General features: G+C 38.4%; 4 protein-coding genes and 1 pseudogene across 4 annotated transcripts; 3 read left to right on the top strand and 2 right to left on the bottom strand.

Annotated features, from left to right (window-relative positions):
* The first annotated feature begins 1,301 nt into the window (after positions 1–1,301).
* LOC106419417 (putative two-component response regulator ARR21) lies at positions 1,302–6,780 on the top strand. The gene is made up of 9 exons (XM_022693719.2): positions 1,302–2,887; positions 3,662–3,841; positions 3,961–4,416; positions 4,530–4,606; positions 4,781–5,965; positions 6,061–6,174; positions 6,349–6,432; positions 6,540–6,587; positions 6,695–6,780. The coding sequence occupies exons 1-9, from the start codon at positions 2,764–2,766 to the stop codon at positions 6,746–6,748; spliced, it is 2,322 nt and encodes a 773-aa protein (XP_022549440.2). The 5' UTR covers positions 1,302–2,763; the 3' UTR covers positions 6,749–6,780.
* An 8,207-nt stretch (positions 6,781–14,987) lies between these two features.
* Positions 14,988–16,603, bottom strand: LOC106419418 (BAG family molecular chaperone regulator 3-like). The gene is made up of 3 exons (XM_013860199.3): positions 16,123–16,603; positions 15,626–16,029; positions 14,988–15,555 (listed from the first exon to the last, which is right to left on the bottom strand). Exons 1-3 carry the CDS (start codon positions 16,520–16,522, stop codon positions 15,241–15,243), a joined length of 1,119 nt encoding a protein of 372 aa, XP_013715653.2. The 5' UTR covers positions 16,523–16,603; the 3' UTR covers positions 14,988–15,240.
* Positions 16,604–17,592: 989 nt separating this feature from the next.
* LOC106419477 (tapetum-specific protein A9-like) lies at positions 17,593–18,347 on the top strand. Its single transcript, XM_013860272.3, has 2 exons — positions 17,593–17,950; positions 18,128–18,347. The coding sequence occupies exons 1-2, from the start codon at positions 17,674–17,676 to the stop codon at positions 18,139–18,141; spliced, it is 291 nt and encodes a 96-aa protein (XP_013715726.2). The 5' UTR covers positions 17,593–17,673; the 3' UTR covers positions 18,142–18,347.
* A 325-nt stretch (positions 18,348–18,672) lies between these two features.
* LOC125575684 (protein IQ-DOMAIN 24-like) lies at positions 18,673–20,503 on the top strand. The gene is made up of 2 exons (XM_048742534.1): positions 18,673–19,180; positions 19,581–20,503. The coding sequence occupies exons 1-2, from the start codon at positions 18,794–18,796 to the stop codon at positions 20,256–20,258; spliced, it is 1,065 nt and encodes a 354-aa protein (XP_048598491.1). The 5' UTR covers positions 18,673–18,793; the 3' UTR covers positions 20,259–20,503.
* Positions 20,504–20,617: 114 nt separating this feature from the next.
* Positions 20,618–21,941, bottom strand: LOC106419134 (annotated as a pseudogene).
* Positions 21,942–22,361: the final 420 nt, after the last annotated feature.

Genomic DNA, 22,361 nt, shown 5'->3' on the forward strand with positions numbered 1-22,361 from the left:
TAAAATACAATTTCTTAACTTTAAATTAAAAAAAACTAAGAAACGTCTTTTAAATAAGAAATATAAAAGACATATCTTAATTTTTTTAGTTAAACGCTAAAAGACTTTAATTTAAATTATACTAAAAAACTCAACCTAAAAGACCTACAATAAACATGCTCTAAGTCAGCATCTCAACATCCGTACCCCGGTACTATACGCTACGGATAATAATACCCAAACATAAACCTTTCATATCCAATCCTTAAATGCATGGCAGTATTTGAGATAACCCTTAACATTTGAAATCATTGTCCGCTTTGGTTATAAACTGTGAAATGAATGTTTATGGATCAAGATGTATATTTTCATAACAACATAAATTGCACAATACTTTGAAATCTATGGATCAAATCCACTATATATCTTTGAAATCTAACAATATATTTTCTTAGAATGGGAGTTCTTAGCAGAATATAAAAACATGTATATTAATTTTTAATTAAAAAAATTAAGAACCGGTTTTTAGTATTTAAGAACCGAATTTTAGCATTTTTAGTTAAAAGTTAGAAAACAGCTCTTTATATTTAGCTAAGAATCCCATCCTAAAAACCTCTCATTAATCATGTTCTAAGTATTTAGTAATAAAAAAGTGTTAATGTAACCAACCCGATATAATTTCAATCATTCTTGGTTGCAGTAATCATTTGTCAACAAAAGATGTTCAGAACTCAACACATGTTTATGCTGAGTTTTCTTTTAGCGGCAGTTAAAGCTGATTGTTATTAATTATAATAATTACTAAATATGAATACTTTAATTTTATCTAATTACGTTTTTGGTGAAAAAACATTTGCGCCTAATTAGTATTAAACCATCAATTGTCCACTTATTTCTCCTCCTAATTACAAATCACTTTGATCAAAAAAAAATTGCAAATCACTTGTTTTCCGCTTAATCAACTACAAAGTACTAGAGCCTTAATAAATTGGAGTCATTAAACAGCAAATCTAATGTATTGCATGTTGTGTTTCAAAAAAAAATGTCTTGCATGCAGCCTAATTGGTACGTACGTGTCAATGTAATGTTAGATTCTGTTTCCTTAACCGACGCTTTTTCACGTACGCACGTTCACACTAAAAGGAGGACATTTTGACGAGTAGACGTTAACAAAAACTGACTAGATTTTGACTTTTAAGAAAAGTTAAAGAGAAACATACATCACTAGTAGTTTCAAAAAAAAAAAAAAACATACATCACTAGCAAATAAAAATTAAGGATTATATTTTATCCAAAAAAAAGAATTTAGTTTTTTTTTTGCTGATAAAATGTTCCAAAGGAAGTTAATGCTTCAAAGGAAATTTTCGAGTTTTAACAGGTAGCAGTAACAATTTTTATACACGAAAGAAAATATAATAATTGTAATAAACTAATAATATGATTCTTTATAATAAAATGGGTAAACAATCTATAATGATTAGCAAGTTGTAAAATATAATAAAAGATATCATCATGATTTAAATATTAAAGATTTTAAATGGCATATTATGATCCACTTTTTTAATTTCTTAGTGTGAATTAGCAATCAATCTTTTCTCAGACAGACTAAAATTATATGTTGATAATTAAGTAAAATTAGCTAATTGTTTTTCAATTTTGTTGATGTGATTATTTGATGATAAATCTAAATTTGAGACTCAATATGTTTAATATTTTTATATAGAATATTTAATCATTTATTTACATATCAAAACACATTTCATTTTCTCAATCTTGAGATTCCCTGCAAGACAATTCAACACTTCTCCTTTTGCATGAGTCACTAAGAATTAAACAAGTCTTGCATGTTTAACTTTAAGTAATTTTCTTTCCCGGAGAACACTGAACAAGCGCTCTTGTTAAATTTATCATCTAATCGAAAATAGAGTTGTATATCCAAATAACTATACTAGATACTTTCACCAAAAAGAAAAAAATACTTTAGATAAATTATGTAAATGTAAATATAATATGTTATAAAATATAACTGTGATTCACAAAGCAGGATCCCAAGTCACGCAATTTATTTGTATATATGGAAATTGTAAGATTTTTGATACTGTATGAGTCATCATGAATTGCACGAAAACCACCATGCAGCATTTTACAGTCATGGTTTCAAAATTTTCTATTTGTGTTTCGAAACCCTAAGTTTCTAGTTTCATCCAACAAATAAAACCGTTTACCGTTTTTTCATAGTTCAAGACAAAGAAGTTTTTTAATTTCATCCAATACAAAATATTTCTACAAATCAACGTTAATCTTATATTATAACATTTTTGCATTATACATAAAATATTCTAGAATTTTCCCTTTATAGCAAAAATCAAACAAAGATGTAAGAAATCTGCTTAAAAATCAATCTTAAATCAGAAATAAAAATCACTAGAAAATAACAATTACATATATTTTATAGAACTAAAATATATATATTACTAGATTTCATTAATTGTTTCTTACTTTAGTCTAGATTTTATACATTAATTAGCACACGGTATTTCCAACCAATTGTATCTTTTAATATATCTTTTCTTATAGATTTTATTTTCTTACCTTTCAGTATAATGATAAAATCTGAATTTATATTTTTTTGTTTCTATAGTAAAATTACATATGCACCACTACAACACTGCCAAATGTTACATTTGCGTGTCTACTTTGTACGCCTTTAAATATCGAGCTTTCTGCAGCCTAAAAAATTGATACAAACTTGAACACACAAAAAGTTATTCAAAGACTAGCAGAATGGCGTTTGCCCAACCTTTCTACAACCAAAGCTCTCTCTTGAGAATCAATGTTATGGTTGTGGATGATGATCCTGTTTTCCTTGAAATCATGTCACGCACGCTTGAAAAATTAAAATACAGAGGTAAGATCTTATTATCAAATACAGTATGTTATTTATTTTTTTGTATGTTCATTGATATTTGAACAGGATAGACCAATTAGCTGATTACAAACAATAGTAATTTTTGTAGCCCTTTCAGAATATATTTCAGTGAAATTTAAGAATTATCTTTCTAATTTTTTAGGATTTGAATATCAATTACATACATACATCTAAAAATTCGATTGAACTATTCTTATTTTGATGATTTTACAACTAATGGTTTTGGTGATACGAAAACTTCAACGAATATACTATTTAATTTTTAAGAAGAATATATATAGGACAATGTTGATTTAGAAAATAATAACTTATCGTTGGATAAATAATTATATGTTCATAGTGTTAGTGTACGAAATGAACTTTTCTCGAAGGTTAAAATTAATTGACGGTCTTCAAATCGGCTTTCTTATAAAGTTCATCCAGTTAGCCTTTAAAACAAATGCATAGCCATTTAAATGAAAATGTTGTGATTTTAAAGAATATGTTTGGCTGATGCTATGAGTATTCTCAAAAGTTTTAAATATTTCACAGCTCAAGTGTGGAAAAATATTCAGCAAAAAAAAAAATCGGGGGAAAATATTTAGTAAAAATAGGTTGAATTAGGGGAAACAAACAAATAAATTAAAATATATACATACCTCAATTTTGCCCACTTTCTTCTCTTTTTGAAAAAGGTTATAACAATTTAAAAGTAAACAATATTTCGTACTTGCAATATTTTCACAATTGATTTTTATTGGTTAAATGCTTTAGATTCATCCACTATGGAGATCACGGTTATAGCTGTAAAAGATTCGAGAGAAGCATTGTCTACTCTTAAAATCGAAAGAAACAATATCGATCTCATAGTCACAGATTATTACATGCCTGACATGAACGGTCTACAACTCAAAAAACAGATCACTCAAGAATATGGCAATTTACCGGTCATAGGTAAGTGTTTTTGCAACTTACATAAGATTATAATATATAAATATATATGTATATATATATTATTTTTTTGCTATAATTCGAAGCTATAACTTTGTTCTTTACATTTTCTTATATGAAAGTTATGTCATCGGACACCGATAAAGAACATGAGAGTTTAACGTGTGGAGCGATGGGTTTCATTCAAAAACCCATCAAAGCAACTGAATTAACCAAGTTTTACCAACTTGCGTTAAAATGTAAGCGGAATGGTAAGTCCACCTTATGGACCGAGAACAACCACAATGACACAGATGTTAGCATCTCTCAGCAAATCCAGTTTTTTCCTGAGCAAGACAATCTCATGATGACCAAGAAGAAGAAGTTCTCACCTAGACCGGATTCAAGATCCATGAACAGTTCAAATGGAACTTGTGTTAGTACTGATGCTTCACGGAAAAATAAAAAAAGAAAAGCAAACGGTGGTTCTGGTGATGGTGTTGAGTCTTTGTCGCAGCCCTCCATGAAGAGTAAGATTACGTGGACGGATGATCTTCATGATCTTTTCTTACAAGCTATCCGACACATCGGTCTTGACAGTAAGTCTTTTGATTTTTTTTTTAAACATTTTTATATATAATACATGTTATACAGTTCATGTCTTGACTAATTTTCTATGTTTGTTTACTAATTAAACTTAAATCTTCGACAGAGGCTGTGCCAAAGAAAATCTTAGAGTTCATGAACGTATCATACTTGACAAGAGAGAACGTAGCCAGTCATTTACAGGTTTGATCACATCCTTTTTATTTGGCTTTATGTTTTGAACGATTTTTATTTTTTCAAAACCAATAGTTTATGAAAGTCAAAAACAATAGTTCCATGTTTAATTAATATTAAATACCAAACCATAGATTGTGTATCATTCCTCTTTTAATTAACTAAAAGTTGTTTACTACGCAGAAATATCGACAATTCTTGAGGAAAGTCGCGGAAAGAAGTTCTTTGTGTTCATCAAACATGTTGCCGAGTAATGGCATAGACTCGATATATCCATATCCTCACACTAGAGAGCCGTACTACAACAACTACACTTCTTCTTCTTCTTGGTACGGCACAAGTCTCAGCAATAATAGATCATTCTATTCCAACCCCGGACACGGTCTTGGACAGTCTAGACTCTTATCCAACACATCTGATCCAGTCCGCTCCAATCAGATGCCTCACAGCTACATGAACCGGTCATCCACCTATGATACGCACCGTATTGGATCAAACTTGACGCTGCCCATCGAGAGCAACCTCAATTACTCACCCCAAAATGTAGGAAGAAGAAGCTTTCTTGAACCAACGGCGAACAAAACTAGCCAAACATCTCAAGTTCTCGGGTTTGAACAACATGGATTATCAGCTATTAATGGTAGTGGTTTCAACAATAACACGTTGATCAGCTATGGAAGTTTAACTCCTAATCAACTAGGAACTAACAGCTATAAAGGTTCAATTTCTACTCAACAAGGAATGACCAATGGAAGCCTGGCTCTTAATCAACCAGGAATGAGCGCCTATGGAAGTTCAACTTCTACTCAACCAGGCATGAGCAGCCATATAAGTTTGACTCCTAATCAACCAGGAAGGAACAGCTATGGAAGTTTAACTGCTCCTCAACCAAGAATGAGTACCCATGAAAGCTTATCTCCTAATCAACAAGGAATAAGCAGTTATGAAAATTTAACTTCTAATCAGCTAGGAATGGACAGCCATGGAAGCTTATCTCATGATCAACCACGTATGAGCAGCTATGAAAATTTAACTTCTAATAATCTAGGATTGAGCAGCCATGGATTTTTAACTCCTAATCAACCAGGACTTAAAAGTTATGGAAGTGCAATGCATAACGTAGGACTAAACAGCTTTGAAGGTTTAACTACTCATCAACCAGGATCTAGCAACTTCTCGTATGGGTTGCAATCATTCTTAAACAATGAGAACACTGCATATGAGCCTCAACCCCAGACACATGCCCAAGCAGCTGCACAGCCAAATATTGAAATTCCTCAACAGGAGAATCTCAGCTTGTTTGATGATCTTGGCAATATTAATGAGCTTCTTTGCGACATAAGTAACTTTGAACTGGATCACAACAAGGTATACATCTTCACTACCCTATTTTTTTTAACAATGTATATATACATGAAGTATATGTTGTGAGATTTTGTTTGTCTGAAATGTGATGCGTGCAGCAACAAGAAGCGGTTTCTACCACCCAATTTGAGCTTCCTGCAAATGTTTCGACTGAAATGAATCAATTTTTCTCTCTTGAAGATGATGACTGGACCTTTTTGAACACAAACCAGGTACTAAATATTATTAGAAAATTTTGGCAGTTACAATATCGGGTTTGAAGCAACTTCCTATCAAAGATTATATATATATTATCAAATCTTTAAGAATCTACAGCGGGAAATTTTATAGCTAGATTTCTCCATTATAATGTCTTAGAGACTTATGTAGTTGGCTTTGCTGTGAAGGGACTTTCTAATGGAGAAACATCAAACAATGTTGCTCCGGAGACGAATTCTCAAACTTTCAACATGAGCACTAATCATGATCAGGTACCTCCAGTTTGCATTATTCTAAAATGTTTCCATGTAACTATGATACTAAATATCAACGAGATGATTTGTTAAATATGATATGAAACCTGGAATCTATTTGGTAGGAACAAGATGCTCAAGATTTTGTCGACTGGTCGTTCTTGAATCCGGAGGTAAAACAATATAACCTTAGCAAAAGCTGAAAGAGATTATTTTTCAAGTTTAAATTGTAGTTTATGCGTCATGTGATATATTATTGGTTAATCTTTTTTATATATAGGACTTGGCTAATGAGTACGACTTCATGAACTCTTTGTTCAATGGCATGAACTGAAAAGGGTTCGATGATCCAAGATGTTAGCGAGGGAGAAGAAATTAAACCGGCAATGCATAGTAGTTTATAAGCAAATATATATAAAGATTAAGAGAACTATAGATGTTTATCGTTTTGGTTTTCTAGTATTTTATAAATGTTGAATATTATGTTATTTTCTTCTTCAGCAAGTCTTGGATATTATATTATGTCTGAGAACTTTTCAATATATATAATACTATTATGATTAGAGATGTCATGTGTTTGTGTTATAAGTTAATATTGTATACTCACAATGATATGTTATAGATTGAACAGTACAACATTTTATATAATTTCATACATCCAGTAAAATCTATTTATAGATTTTCCCCTGCACATAGAATATTATGTTTTTAATTACTAAAAAAGCACATAGAATATTATCTCTTTAATTACTAAAAAATTACTATATCATTTAACTAATATTTTATCCCCTCAACGCTCAAATTAATTCCACATTATTCATCTACTTCTTTTCAGTTTTATGCTCTACTTTCTACTTAACACTAATAAACTACCTTAAGCCGTAGATTGCAAAACTGAAGCAAAAAACAATATAGAATCCTTGTATTTTACTCAACTTTTTAAGAAAAGCCACCGGTTGTATATGTGGTAGTAGTTGTTTTTTGGCGTAGGAGACACGCGCGAAGACTTTTTTCTCTCAGACACGGATTTCGAGAATGGCTCAACGGGTGTACAATCTGTACGGCTCCACCGCATTTTCAAAATCCTCCACCGCCTAATGCCCTCCTCCGCCGCACCTACTTTTTTCTGAGCAAAATTTCAGCTTGGATCCAGAAGTAGAACTGAGCTTTTCACCTCCTACCTTGGTTCCTAAGGTTCTTACGTCTCCGTATGACGTTTACAGTTGAAACTTCATGTTTCCGTCTTGGCGATGATTAGCTAACTATCTCTTCGTCGTTACCCCTCCACCCTGGGCGTAGTTACTTACTGTTGTGTGCAGTCTTCTCAGGATCTGTTCTTGCTCTCCATCTCCTTACCCTTGATTAGGGTTTTACTGACGAATCTCAGTACTTTCACCTTGCTTTCAGTTCCCATAAAAATACGATGTCGCACAGACTCTCCAGAGCTGATAAGGAAAAGTGGCCTTCAAACCCTAATGTTAGAAGCCGCAGAGCTCCAGTCAAAATACCAGCTTCCAACACATCTGCACTCATCGAAGATAACAGACTTACTTTGATTGGAAGAGTCACGAATCCTGCAATACAGAAGACTAGAGCTCTTGTTGATTTCTTTCTTCAACACTGGTCAGTTGTTGGTAACTTCACAGGCCGCGACCTGGGACCCAATCTCTTTCAGTTTAGATTCGAAACAGAGGCAGATCTACAGTCCATCCTCCGTAGAGGCCCTTACCACTTCAAGCGCTGGATGTTTATCTTGCAAAGGTGGGAACCTAACGTCTCGGACAGCTTTCCTACTCTTATTCCTTTTTGGATAGCTGTTCATGGCTTGCCTCTCCACTTCTGGACAAACGAATCCCTTCATGCTATTGGCTCTGAACTGGGTCATGTTGAAGCCAAGGATGCAGCAAAAGGAAAGGTCCGTGTGCTGATTAATGGCATGAGGCCTCTGGAGTTTCATCTTGATATTGAGCTCCCATCAGGTCAAACAAAAGTAGTCGAGCTGCAATATGAAAACTTGGACAAGCATTGCTTCTCCTGCAAGTCACTGTGTCACGAAACCAAAGACTGTCCCTCGTCTATGGCCCTCAAAGATCGTCTCTCTAAACCAGTGGGGATTAACCAGACTCAAACCTTGAATCGTATTGAAGCAGACAAAAGGAGACAGGATGAGAGGAGACTTTCTCGATTCCACCCCACTGAAAATAGAGGACAAGGAAGGGAATCTGACAGCAGACCTTACTCTAACTCAAGGCATGAAGATTCCCATCGCTACTCTCGAGATGCTGACGCTAGATCACTCCTAGAGGGGAATGAACGGTTAGCTTCTCACTCAAGGAGCTATGCCCGAAACCCCATATCGTACAGCAGCCAGTCTGTTACGCACCGACCTTCAAACTCCCAAACTCAAGCTGCTCTAGCCAGACCCACTATTTCTAATCGTAGTGAGGGATCCAGGCGCCAGCCGCGTTACGAGAAGGAAAGTACCAAAGTGTGGGTGGAGAAAGCTTTCACAGCAGCTCCTACTAGACACCACCAGGGACTCACATCTCAAACTCCATCCCACACTCCTTCTCCAAGACCAGCGCGTGAACAGATGTTGTCACCTCCGCCTACTGGAAAAGGGGGTGAAAGCGCCTCAATGGTGAGGAAATCAGCGCTTCACCGCCTCTCCCTACCCTCTTCTGGGAATATCGTACTCCAGCATGGAGTTCCTAGCTCAAACTCTGAAAGTAACAGGCTGCAGGATGTGGAAATTCAGTACCTAGAGGACAATCTTCGCAATCAGGTTGTTGACAGCGCCTCGAAACCCTCAGGGTCTAGAGTTCCTGCTACTGAAAGATTATCATTACCAGAAGTCTCCTCTTCTCCTATTCGAACCCTGAGCGAGGATCGTATCCATGTTTCCCTTCGTTTGGAAGGTCTTCCAGACCAGTACCCAGAAGAGGATGTTCCTCCTAAGGCTCCCCAGCAGAAGAAGCGACTTGGTAGACCACCAAATGCTTCAAGAACTCAAACAGCTTTGAAGCCCACGATTCAGACAGTACCAAGGAAGCCTACAACTAGAAAAAGGATTCCCCGGAGCCCTTTGCAAGGTGTGAGTCTCAAAAAACGTCGAGTGTCAAAAATCCAAAACTCTCCTCGCAACAAGCACACGAGAGGATCTGGATCAGCGGAGGCATCTTTGCCACAAGAAGTTACGGACAATACTCAAGAGCTCCCTCCTACTGCACGAATTATACCAGGAATCAGCAAAAGGGTGGTGGATTTTCGGGATCTGCCAAACGTTCTTCCTTAGCGTGTGTGGCTTGGAACTGTCAGGGCATTGGAAGCACCCCTACAGTTCGACGTCTAAAGGGGCTTCGGAAACGTTTCTCCCCGGACATAGTGTTTCTTATGGAGACAAAACAACAAGATGAAGCTATTTTCAAACATTTCAAGAGAACCGCTTATGTTAATCATTTCACTGTACCTCCTGTTGGTCTTAGTGGAGGGCTCTCTTTGTCTTGGAAAGATGATGTTGAAATAGAAATCTTGGACTCCTCTCCCAACCTGATTGACACTCAGATTAAATCAAAACAAAACTCCTTCTTCGTTACATTCGTGTATGGTGCTCCACGCCAAGAAGAAAGAGCTGCCTTTTGGGAACGACTCATGATCTTAAGTGCTCAACGGGATGAGGCCTGGTTACTTACGGAAGATTTTAATGATCTGCTTGACAATTCCGAGAAAGAAGGTGGTCCCTTACGCTGGGAGGGCTCCTTCCTCTCTTTTAGGAATTTTGTCTCACAAGCCGGATTATGGGACGTCCAACATACGGGAAACGCTCTATCTTGGCGCGGTGTGCGCTATAGCCATTTTATACAGTCCCGCTTAGATAGAGCAATGGCAAATTGTGCTTGGTCTGAGCTATTTCCCTCAGGCTACTGCCAGTATCTCCGCTTCGAAGGTTCCGATCACAGGCCTTTAATTACTTTTTTCGACCAAGATGAGGCCAAGAAGAAAGGAGTGTTCAGATTTGATAGACGACTCCAAGACAACCCTGAGATACGCAAGATTGTGGATATTTCTTGGGATAAGAAAAGACAAGAATCCATCATCTCAAAAATTTCCAGAGTCAGAGCTAAGATTGTGGAATGGTCCAAAGAGCAAAGCCTCAACAGCAAGACTCGCATAGTGTCAGCTCAAACTGCACTTGAAGCGGCTCTCTCTAGTTCCTCTCCAGATAATGCTCTTATCGCCACCATTACACTTGAACTAAATAAGGCCTATGAAGAAGAAGAGAGTTACTGGAGACAGAGAAGTAGAATTCAATGGCTACAAAATGGAGATCGCAACACCAACTTTTTTCACGCTGTAACTCGGGGTCGAAAAGCCATAAATAAATTCTCTGTAATTGAGAAAGAAGATGGAACTGCAGTCTTCACGGAGGCTCTTATCACTCAAACCATTACCAAATTCTACCAGGATATCTTCACCTCCCAGTCTCGGGATGATCTTGGCGTGGTAAGAGAGGTTATCCAACCACTAGTCTCCCCTGAAATGAACGCTGCTCTCACTGCTATACCGACGCATCAGGAAATTAGAGATGCTGTTTTCTCAGTTCATGCGGACAAGGCACCTGGTCCGGACGGATTCTCAGCAGGGTTTTACCACTCGTTTTGGGACATCATTGGTGAGGATGTTACTATGGATATAAGAAGTTTCTTCGAGACCAGCACCCTCAACCGTCGTCAAAACGAAACTCATGTCCGCCTCATACCGAAAGTCAAAGGCCCCCGGACGGTTTCAGACTACAGGCCGATAGCATTGTGCTCTACTCATTATAAGATCATCGCTAAGGTACTCACCAAGCGGTTGAAACCAATTCTTTCATCCCTGATCTCGCCTCAACAATCTGCCTTTGTGGCTGGTCGAGCCATTTCCGATAACGTCTTGATCACACATGAGATTCTTCACTACTTACGGACTTCGGGAGCTAAGAAACGGTGCTCGATGGCTGTCAAAACAGACATGAGTAAGGCCTACGATCGGATTGAGTGGCCGTTTCTCCAGGAAGTTCTCCGTTGCTTCGGCTTCGATCCTATATGGGTGGACTGGATTATGGAATGTGTCAGTTCCGTATCATATTCCTTCCTCATAAATGGATCTCCCCGAGGTCGTGTGCTGCCTTCCCGAGGCATTCGACAAGGCGACCCGCTCTCCCCTTACCTCTTCATACTTTGCACCGAGGTTCTCTCTGGCCTTTGTCGTCAAGCTCAAGAAAGAGGTTCACTCCCGGGTCTGAAGGTGGCTCGCAACTCCCCGACAATCAACCATCTTTTGTTCGCAGATGACACTATGTTCTTTTGTCGGACTGATCACATGAGTTGTGCCACGCTCCAGAGTATTCTTACTCGGTATGGAAACGCCTCAGGCCAGATGATTAACCTCCTGAAATCTACCATTACCTTCTCTTCCAAAACTCCTGCCGAGGCGAGGAACCGAGTCAAGCTTCATCTCCATATTGACAAAGAAGGCGGCATTGGCAAGTATCTAGGTTTGCCGGAACACTTCGGCCGCAGGAAACGAGATATTTTTGCCAGCATTGTCGATAGAATAAGGCAGAGATCACACAGTTGGACAACAAGCTTTCTCTCGGGAGCCGGGAAACAAGTTCTTCTCAAGGCGGTTTTGGCTGCGATGCCCACGTATGCTATGTCATGCTTCAAGATTCCGGTCTCACTATGTAAACAAATCCAATCTGTCTTCACACGCTTCTGGTGGGATTCTAAACCAAACCTCAAGAAGATGAGCTGGATCTCTTGGGATCGGCTTACTCTCCCCAAGTCTGCGGGTGGTCTCGGTTTTAGGGAAATTGAGAAATTTAATGAAGCTCTCCTTGCTAAGCTAGCCTGGCGGATCCTCACAGACCCTAACTCTCTGCTGTCTCGAACCTTACTGGGCAAGTATTGTCACACTTACTCCTTTATGGAGTGTTCTTCACCGAGCTCTGCCTCTCATGGCTGGAGAGGAATTCTTGCAGCCCGAGATGTTTTGAAAAAAGGAATGGGTTGGCTGGTGGGAAACGGGAAAGACATCAATATCTGGACGGAGCCTTGGTTGGCTTTAGATAAACCGACCAGGCCCACTGGTCCCCCACCTCTCAACTCCATTAATCTTTGTGTTCAAGACTTGTTTTTACCAAACTCCACCTCGTGGAACATCTCAGCTATTCGCTTGCACTTACCTCACCATGAGCAGGACATACTTTGTTTAAACCCGAGCTCTTTTGGAATGGTGGATACCAGGGTGTGGCTCCCAGAACGGTCGGGTGATTACTCAACTAAGACAGGGTATGCTCTCTCCAAGCTAAATGCCACACCTCCTCGTGATCAGGCTTTCAACTGGAACCAATTTGTGTGGAATGTGGCTACCTCTCCCAAGACTAAACAGCTTCTCTGGAGAATTGGAAATAATGCTCTTTCAGTGGGATCAAACCTTCTTGCTCGTGGTATTATGGTGGACGGGGCCTGCAAGCGTTGCGGGGCACCGGAGACAATCCTACATGTGCTCCTAAACTGTCCTTTTGCTTCAAGGGTATGGAACCTGCTCCCAGCGAATCTGAAACCATCACCTGATACCAGCACCACAATCTCCCTGCTCTTACAGAATAGCAAAAAGACTACCTGTTTACCTCCCACGGGGGTCAGCAACCCGGTTCATCCATGGCTGTTCTGGTACTTATGGACCAGTCGTAACAAGCTCTTGTTTGAGAATCTCTTACTTTCAGAAGAGGAGGTGGTTCTTAGATCTATCAAAGAAGCCAGAGCATGGCAAGAAGCGCAAGTAAGAACCTGTCCCCCTACCAGCCGACCTAAACCTACTCGTAAGTCCTGCCCCACCTCATCAGTAACTTCTGGATTATCCTGCTTTGTGGATGCAGCTTGGGATGTAAGGTCTGGTTTTGGTGGTATGGGATGGCTTTTCACTAGCCGTGATACAGGTGTTATCGCACAAGACTCATCAAACCGTCGATTTGTGGCCTCTGCTCTTGTTGCGGAGACACTTGCGGTTAAAGCTGCCCTTTCTGCAGCCGTCTCGTCTGGTTTCCGAGCTCTCACTATCTACTCGGACTCAAAGACCCTCGTTACTTTGCTTACCTCAGGTGGCAAGTGTGTCGAGCTTCAAGGCTTGTTGCATGATATTCATATGTTATGTACCTTCCTTGAATCTATCTCCTTTTGCTTTGTTCCCCGTTCAGATAACATTGATGCTGATTCCTTAGCTAAGGCAGCTCTGTTTAATCTCTCTTGGTTGGCCTCTGAGGCTTTGTAAGACTTTTCTTAATTCTAATGAAGGTTTGTTCAAAAAAAAAAAAAAAGCCACCGGTTGTATAAAGCAAAATCTAAAAGTAATATTTCCCATTTTCATCACTCACCCAAAAATAGGTGTCAAGGAAACATTCAGAGCCATACCAAATCTTTGTGATAGAACGCAAGAAAGTTTTTCGCATTGGATGCCAATCATGTCACAATAAATTATTTGATGTATCTTATAATTAATCCACTAATTCTTACTGGTTACCATAAGGCTTAATCATATAAAAAGATCTTAAAGTTTTGTAAATACTGATAACTTGGCCTTTTAAAATAGTATACTATATGATTAACTAAATCCTAAATCATTTCCTTAATGAACTTTATTGTACTTTGCCTTTTCTAATGTCGATAGACTATTGGATTAGGTATTTGGTTATCATAAAGATTCCCTTTTCTCTGCCCCCGAACGACTTTGTAGCCTTAACAGGAAGCAATGAATATAATTTTGGTCACCAGAAGTTACCGATTCCACAAGAAACCATATTCAATGTTATGATTAGCATGTGTTACCAACATGCCTTCTTTGTTTTCTGTTCTCTCCTACGTCTCATTGTTTTGATTTATGGGTATTTGATGCATATGAAGAGGAACAAACAAACAAACAAAACAATTATAAATATCAAAATTATGAATTGTCAACTATCTTCAAAAAATTAAAATGGTAAAAGTTTAATATAAATAGTAGAGAGAGTTGCCTAATCAAATAGTACATGTTTTGTAATTTTAGGTAGTTGAATTTGATGGTATATAATATGATTAGATTAAATATTTATAGTGATGTAACTTGCGATAGTTTTTTCGATAAAAATAATCTTTATAGGACTTGTAACATATCATTTGAGAAGATACAATGTCGATATCGTGAGACAATGTTGGTGTTAAGTTTTGTTTTCGTCAACGTTGGTGTTAACTAAGATAGAGAAAAATATACAACTTGAATAAAATAAATCGTTCACTGGACCTCTTTTAGCAAGAGCTGGTAGATTGAAATCACGGTTTACATGTGCAAAAGAGGCTCTCTCGAACTTTGGTGCCTGTTAACTCATGAAGAACACGGTTGCAATTGTGATTAACAATGCTTTAAAGGTGGGGAAACAAAACCTAAGGATCTAACCTGCTCTTATTCTCTTAGATGTTGAGCAGCGTCAGAATTGCAGTTAGATATATCTAAAAGAAACATTCATATAAGCAATATTTTCATAAAACAATTACAACTTTTTCGTAACTTTTATTGTATTAGTAAAGAAAATCCAAATCTTTAGGTATTACAATGATGGGATTATGATGATGATGAAACTATATTTGTTGAAACTCCCCTTGTTATTTGTGAATTAACTTCAAGGGAAGACCAACAAAAAATATTCTAAACAAACCCAAAAAAAAATTGCCAAGATCAATCACAAATCACAAGAAATCGGAGAAAAAAACACATATTTATCGTGTATGTAGTATGATAAGTGTTTATAGCTTAATCGAAGAACTCCCATTTGAATCTTGGAGGGACCGGTTTAACCGGTTCAACCGCCTTAGCCGCCGATGTGGAGTCAAACATTTTCTCCCAATCATTAGTCACAACCGCTGGAGTACCTGATGACGACGCGCCAGAATCCCTCCTAGGCTCCTCCACCTCCTCTTCATCAACAAACGATAACAAATCGCGTTGCTGATACTGCGTTTGCGTCTGCGGTTTGTGACGGACCGACTTGTTAATGTCGACTTTTTTGGTCGAGTTTTTGACTTTTAAGACATCAAGTGTTTCAACGTACGTCTGAACTCTTTTCACCTTTGTAATAAAAATCCAAATCGAGTCAAAATCACATATTAAATGAAACCAATAAAAAATTAGAGATTACCTGCATCTTCCTCTTTAGCTTCACATCTCCATCAGCAGTTATGGCGTCAAGTCTCAGCAATTGATTCATCAACATCTCAATCAGATTCACAAGACTCTTCTCTTCAACCTTCCCTCCTTTGTTAATCACCGTCTCAAACGCCGACACCTGTCCGGCGAGCCTGTCGACTTCGAGACTAATGTCGGCGATTGATTTCATAGCTTTTTCAACGACGGCGTTTCTCCTCTTCTCGAGGAGACGTTTCTCCTGAGCCATCGGATCTTCTTTAAGAACAAGCTTTGACCGATCTTTAACTCCACAAAGATCAAGAAACATCTTCGAGTCTCTCTCCTTGTCTTTGTACAGAATCTTCATGTCTTCGTGGTGAAGTCCGGTCTGACCAGACAACACCTTCTTCAACTCTCCTGCAATAACATCAAAACCAAACCAATCCAATTCAATTCAATTTAAAAAAAAACACTAACACCTTTTTGTCTGAATCTTGATTTTGGTTTTACCGAAGCTAGATTGGGAGTTGATGTTGATCTCGTGGTAAACCGACAAGTATTTGACCCGGACGCGAATGACACGTGGCGCATCGGAGGTTTGATCCGTCCGCCTTTGCACAACCATTCCTCCAGGTCGGGACTCCCACTCATTGCCGCTGACTCCACCGCCGCCGACGCTGAGGGACGGCGTCGTTCCTGTATTCATTTTCATCATCTCTTTTTTAATATTCTTTGCTTCTTCTAACTCGTCTCTGACCGAACAGGGATCACCACATGTTATAAAAGAATCCAACTCATAGAGAGAGAGAGAGAGAAAGAGTTGCAATGAATATGATTTCTGAACACGATCGATGAGGAAGGAGGAAGAAGAAGAATAAAGAAACGTCTGAACAAAGGGAAGTAAATACATTTTTTTTTTCTTGCAAGTCTTTATTTTTAAATAAAAATAATAAATTCATATAAATAATAGAGTGACAGCTCATGGTATTGTTGTTATGTCTCATCATCAGTTATCACACAAATTATATAATATTTACATATGATTCCCGCATTTTTTTTGGAATTATTAATTTATGTATGTTCTGTATCAGTTTGGTTGTCTCTATTCCAAATACAGATAATCCATCTGCGTCAATGTCAACGGTAAAAATATCAAAAGATACTGTTACCTAAAATAAAAATAAAAACTGTTTTTATCACCGTATTGGGGGGGCTAGTCCAATAATGTGAGTCATGTGACTAGTGTCATCTCTTATTTTTTGTGATAAGAAAACAAACTTTGTAGCGACAAATGGCAAGTTCCAATAACCAAACCATCTGTAGTGGTTACCAACAAGCACTGTAACAAGAGGCACTGCCACATGCGTTTCTTTGTCAGATTCACAAACAACAGCTTACGGACAAAGACACTGACCCAGCAACAGTTGCTAAACAGGCCCAGCCCAATAATTTTGTTTTCCTTGTGTTATATTTCCATGGCCCCCATTATTGGGGCTCTTTATAGGGATAAAATATATACCACGTATTACATAAACTGTCTTACTGGTATATGATTGTTAAATTAATAAAGAGTAAAAATTCTATAACAGTATTAAGTAGTATTAACTCATACTGATCTCAACTCCTTTGAATACATGTCTGTAACTATCACAATTTTTTGGTTCATGAGTTTCCAAAATTTAGGAATAACTTTTGGGGGGTGAAAAATAAGGAGTTCTGTTAATGTTTTTATGGGGGTTTTTCAAAAGGATAAATGATTCACAATGTTTTAAATTTTATTTATAAATCGAAAATTTATTTAATATATTAATTAACATATAAAAGTAACTCACACACCGTCACACACTTTGTTATTTCCCCGATCTTTTAGTTTATATCATGCAAAACCTATGAAGTAACTACACCAAGATCATAGAAAGCATCACTCCACTTCATGATCTAGTTATTCTCAAAGCTCACAACTATATATATACATACATATATCAATAAATATAGATTGAATCCACCCGTCTAAAATTATAAAACATAAGAAAACGAAGACTCCTACAATATCTAAACAAAATGGAATTTCTCAAATCCTTTACAACTATTCTCTTTGTAATGTTTCTGGCCATGAGCGCTCTGGAGACCGTACCTATGGTTCGAGCTCAACAATGCCTAGACAATTTGAGCAATATGCAGGTGTGTGCGCCGCTGGTTCTGCCTGGTGCAGTCAATCCAGCCCCGAATTCAAATTGCTGCATTGCTCTCCAAGCAACTAACAAAGATTGTATATGTAACGCCCTTCGAGCAGCCACCACATTTACCACTACTTGCAACCTCCCCTCTTTAGATTGTGGTAAGATATGGATCGATAAATTCCCTTTTTGTTAAAAAAATAAAAGATTTTTAGATTTTTCTATTTAAACATAATTTGAACGAAATGATAGATTTGCAATATGGTTAATTAATTAGTCAGTGTGGTGTTTATCTTTTGTCGTTAGATTTGTGTGGACTGTGTTTATGAACTGTGCAGGTATAACCATATGAGTGGTTTCAGCAACGGTCAGTTCCGAGGATTTGGGGAGTTTGGTCTGCAAAAGACAACAAGAATAAAAGTATTAAAATAACGAGAAAGTGTGTGTGTTTTTTTTTTAATTTGGTCTGTTGTTCGGTTGGTTCAATACTTAAATATGACCCATCAATTAATATCGTTTTCATATTTATTATGGTAATATTTTTAAATAATTGCATCATCATAGACTTGCTTTTATAATAGGCGTGGGTATTGTTACATAATGCAATCAGGGCAAAACTCAATTCAAATTCTAGTTTCAAATTTCAAACCTACAAGAGATTCATAAAGTAATCATAATTGACAAAACAAAGAATGATTAAATCTCTTTGGTTTGAACCAAACCAGAGACTTGGTCTGGCGTGGACCAGAGCCATAGAGCCTTTGACTTTCAATTGACGCTTGGTCAACATATTTGCCTTATTACGACTCGTGTAACCAACGCGCATAAAATTTAGCGCGTGGAAGCTTAATCTATATATCGCATTACACGCTCGCTGTACTTTCTCCACTCCCACTTGTCTCTGCTTCTAAACTCTTTAATACTTTTGTCCGAACAAAAAACTCAACCGGAGAACAAATTTAGCAAAAAAAACCATCGGGTGATTTTCCGGCGATGAAGTAACTATGGGTTTCTTCGGTCGACTGTTCGGTAGTAAGAAGAAGCAGGAGAAGTCATCGCTGACAAATAACAACAGACGAAAATGGAGCTTCACCGCCAGATCCTCAAATCCCGCGACGGCTTTATCGGCGTCGTCTTCTCATCCAAGCAAGAGACGTTCCGATGAAGGAGTCTTGGACGCCAACCAGCATGCAATAGCCGTCGCAGCTGCCACCGCTGCTGTAGCTGAGGCGGCACTAGCAGCTGCTCATGCGGCGGCGGAGGTCGTGAGGCTTACCGGAAGAGGTAGTGGTAGAGCCTCGTCGGTTAATCAAACTAATCGGAATAACCGCCGGTGGAGTCAGGAGTATGCAGCGGCGATAAAGATTCAATCAGCTTTCCGTGGCTACTTGGTTAGTTTAACTTTCCCTTAATTAATAATCTTAAAATTAAATTCGAAAATTTTAATTTTAATTGAGTGTGGAATAGCTGTATGATATTGATATAAATAATTACTGAAAATCATAAAGGATAATCTCAATTTGTATTTTTGTAAATGGTCCCGGATATGTACTTTGAAAAGAGACAAAATGTATATGAAACTTGTTAGAAGCAGATACGATTCTCTACCGACACTAATGTTATCTGGTACGACAAGTAGTTTAAAGACACTCTATAACGTATTAGGTGTGTAACCATCTAGAAGAAATTAAAGTAGTTGGGAAACTAAAAGTAGATTTAATATTCCTTTGTAGTTTTGAGTTAGGTGTGTAGATTGTGTAACAAAAACATTTTTATTTTTTTTTATTTTAGGCGAGGAGGGCGTTGAGAGCATTGAAAGCGTTAGTGAAGCTCCAAGCGTTAGTTAAAGGGCATATAGTGAGGAAACAAACAGCTGATATGCTGCGTCGGATGCAAACGCTGGTTAGGCTCCAAGCTCGAGCTCGAGCATCGCGTTCTTCCCACGTTTCAGAGTCACTCTCAGAGGCTGAATACATCAAGCTCATTGCAATGGACCATCACCATAACCATCGTTCTCAGATGGGTTCGAGCCGTTGGAACGCACCGCTGTACAGTGAAGACAATGACAAGATCTTAGAAGTCGACACTTGGAAGCCTCACTTCCCTTCCTACCATAAGGAGTCCCCAAGGAAAAGAGGATCACTTATGGTCCCGACAAGTGTGAATAACAGTCCACAAGTAAGGTCTAGACCAGGAAGCAGCAGCGGTGGCGGTTCAAGGAGAAGAACGCCGTTTACGCCAACGAGAAGCGAGTACGAGTACTACTCTGGGTATCACCCTAACTACATGGCTAACACTGAGTCATACAGAGCGAAAGTCCGGTCACAAAGTGCACCTAGACAGAGGCTTAGAGAGTTCTCTTCAGAGAGTGGCTACAAAAGGTCAGGGCAGGGACAGTATTACTACTACACAGCGGCTGCTGAGCGATCGTTTGATCAGCGTTCGGATTATGGAGGGGTTTATTTCTGATCAGTTAGGTCGAAACCAAAGTGAGTTCTTCATTTCCCAATGCTGATCCTGTTTTGTTTTAATATAGTTGAAAGGATTTTTTATTTATTTTAAAAGTGAGTGGAATGTGTGTAAAGTAGATTTTGAGATACAAGTGTAGACAGTGATCAATCACTGTTGTGTATTTTCTTTTGACTAGATCCTACGGTACAGATCTCGTACCAACAGGGGTCCACATTTGTCTGATTAAAAAAATACTTCAATAATTTGTAGTGATGTCAAGTCACAACTTAAGAGTTATGAGTTGACTGATATAAACAATTTATTTTTCCCCGTAAAAGAATAGTCACACAAACACAAACAACCTCCTGAATAGGGCATCAAACGCTATCACAACTCCATCGTGAAGTGGGTATACAGCTCAGGTAGCGACACCAGTGGCAGTGATCATTCCCATCTTCTCCTTTGAATAGCAGCACCAGTGCCACCACGAACCTGCCAAAAATTCCCCAAAAGACATTCGCATAACTACGTTAGAATAGAGGGATGATTTAACATTGAAATGACAAGTGATCGATTAAGCTGTACCCGGCGATCAATAGAGCTAGAGACAGGAGCCACAGTATGTACTGGTAAGGCTTGTACTTGGATGTGAGACGTCTGCCTTGTGGGATATGCTGTCTTTCTAACCACTTGATCTGGGGACGAGCCATGAGAAGGAAACCGAGGAAAAAACCAGTTAAGAATCCACCGACGTGAGCAAAGTTATCAACGTAAGGTAGACTCCCAATGCCCATGTTTATCACAATGACAAACAAAAGCGTCAAGAATGCCGCAATCTAACTTGTCCACCACACACAAAAGAAACAAAAAAAAGGTCTCACTATACCTAGAGGGTCAAGAAGTATCAGTTTATAGAGAGCTCTTATGATTGAGAGATAAACCTTGTTAGAGTAGATGGTCCAGTTGGTGAGAAGTTCAGAAAGCATAGAGCCAAGAAGGCCAAAAAGGGCGCCAGAAGCTCCAACAGAGATATCGTTTCTGATAAACAACGAAGACAATATGCTTCCTCCCATACCTGACATTACGTATATGACCCCAATCCTAACTGGAAAGACAGAACCCCAAAAAATTTCAAGATCTATAATTAAACTCGAGAATCGGCTCGTTTGACCAAACTTAGTCTAGTTTAATGGATTGTTGACAAAAAAAAAAATAGCAAAGAGGAATGGCATACCGAAACCAAACTGCTGCTCAAGGCGAGTACCGATGAACACAATGCTTAGCATATTAATAGCAAGATGAATAACACCGGCATGTAACCATATACATGTAAGGAGACGCCAAGCTTGATGCTTCTCCACAACTCTGAACCAGTCAAGTGATCCTAACTTCTCCAATCTATTATTAAAATCATAAACCAATGTCGACACACAATTCAAATGATTAGGTAATATATAGTAAGTGAGGATCGATGGAACGTATACGTTTGAGAAGATGGGCCGAAGAGAGGATTGTCCCGGAGATGCTCGAAGGAGAATCTCCCGAGGAACCTGGCGACACAGTGCTGAGAATGCTGAGGGCAGTTGTTGACGGACATAGTAGCGAAGAAGACTATCACGTTAGCCACAACGAACATCGGAATCAGCCACGACGTCCACTGCGGCGACAACTCGTCGTCATCGCCAAATTCAGAGTACACCAACGGTGGTACCACCGGCCTAGGCGATGGTCTGATAGGTATAAGAAGGTATACTATCGAAAGAAGAAAGGAAAAGTAGCGGGAGAAGCCGTTGAATGAAACTGCGGTTACTCATTTAAATAAAGAAGTTGGGAAGCTTCTACTTCAGAGAGAGGCTTTGCAGTTGCGGAGCTGAAAGGCAACTCGAAGACTATAAATATAGAGTAGTTCTGTTACGAGTCTTTTATGCTTTGATCTTGATTGTACTAGACGTTATGAGTCTATACTTCACAGTCGCTATGAGACTGGTGATGAGTGCTTAGTTCGTTATGAGAACTTGAGTGCTTATCACAATCAGAGCTGTAACTCCATTTGATTCAATAAGAAGAACGGTATTATTCAGTTACATAGATCGAGAGTCTATCACTGGTGCGGTGAAACTG

The sequence above is a fragment of the Brassica napus genome, chromosome A10 (assembly GCF_020379485.1).
Source record: "Brassica napus cultivar Da-Ae chromosome A10, Da-Ae, whole genome shotgun sequence".
NCBI classification, from domain to species: domain Eukaryota; kingdom Viridiplantae; phylum Streptophyta; class Magnoliopsida; order Brassicales; family Brassicaceae; genus Brassica; species Brassica napus.

Bases quoted from the DNA above. Each gene is read 5' to 3' on its own strand.
- LOC106419477 (XM_013860272.3), top strand. From the start codon at position 17,674: ATGGAATTTCTCAAATCCTTTACAACTATTCTCTTTGTAATGTTTCTG.
- LOC106419418 (XM_013860199.3), bottom strand. From the start codon at position 16,522: ATGTATTTACTTCCCTTTGTTCAGACGTTTCTTTATTCTTCTTCTTCC. The intron at 16,030-16,122 runs GTAAAACCAAAA...ATGTTATTGCAG, and splicing joins CAACTCCCAATCTAGCTTCG to GAGAGTTGAAGAAGGTGTTG. The intron at 15,556-15,625 runs GTAATCTCTAAT...TTTATTACAAAG, and splicing joins AGCTAAAGAGGAAGATGCAG to GTGAAAAGAGTTCAGACGTA.
- LOC125575684 (XM_048742534.1), top strand. From the start codon at position 18,794: ATGGGTTTCTTCGGTCGACTGTTCGGTAGTAAGAAGAAGCAGGAGAAG. The intron at 19,181-19,580 runs GTTAGTTTAACT...TTTTTATTTTAG, and splicing joins CAGCTTTCCGTGGCTACTTG to GCGAGGAGGGCGTTGAGAGC.
- LOC106419417 (XM_022693719.2), top strand. From the start codon at position 2,764: ATGGCGTTTGCCCAACCTTTCTACAACCAAAGCTCTCTCTTGAGAATC. The intron at 3,842-3,960 runs GTAAGTGTTTTT...CTTATATGAAAG, and splicing joins TGGCAATTTACCGGTCATAG to TTATGTCATCGGACACCGAT. The intron at 6,433-6,539 runs GTACCTCCAGTT...TCTATTTGGTAG, and splicing joins TGAGCACTAATCATGATCAG to GAACAAGATGCTCAAGATTT.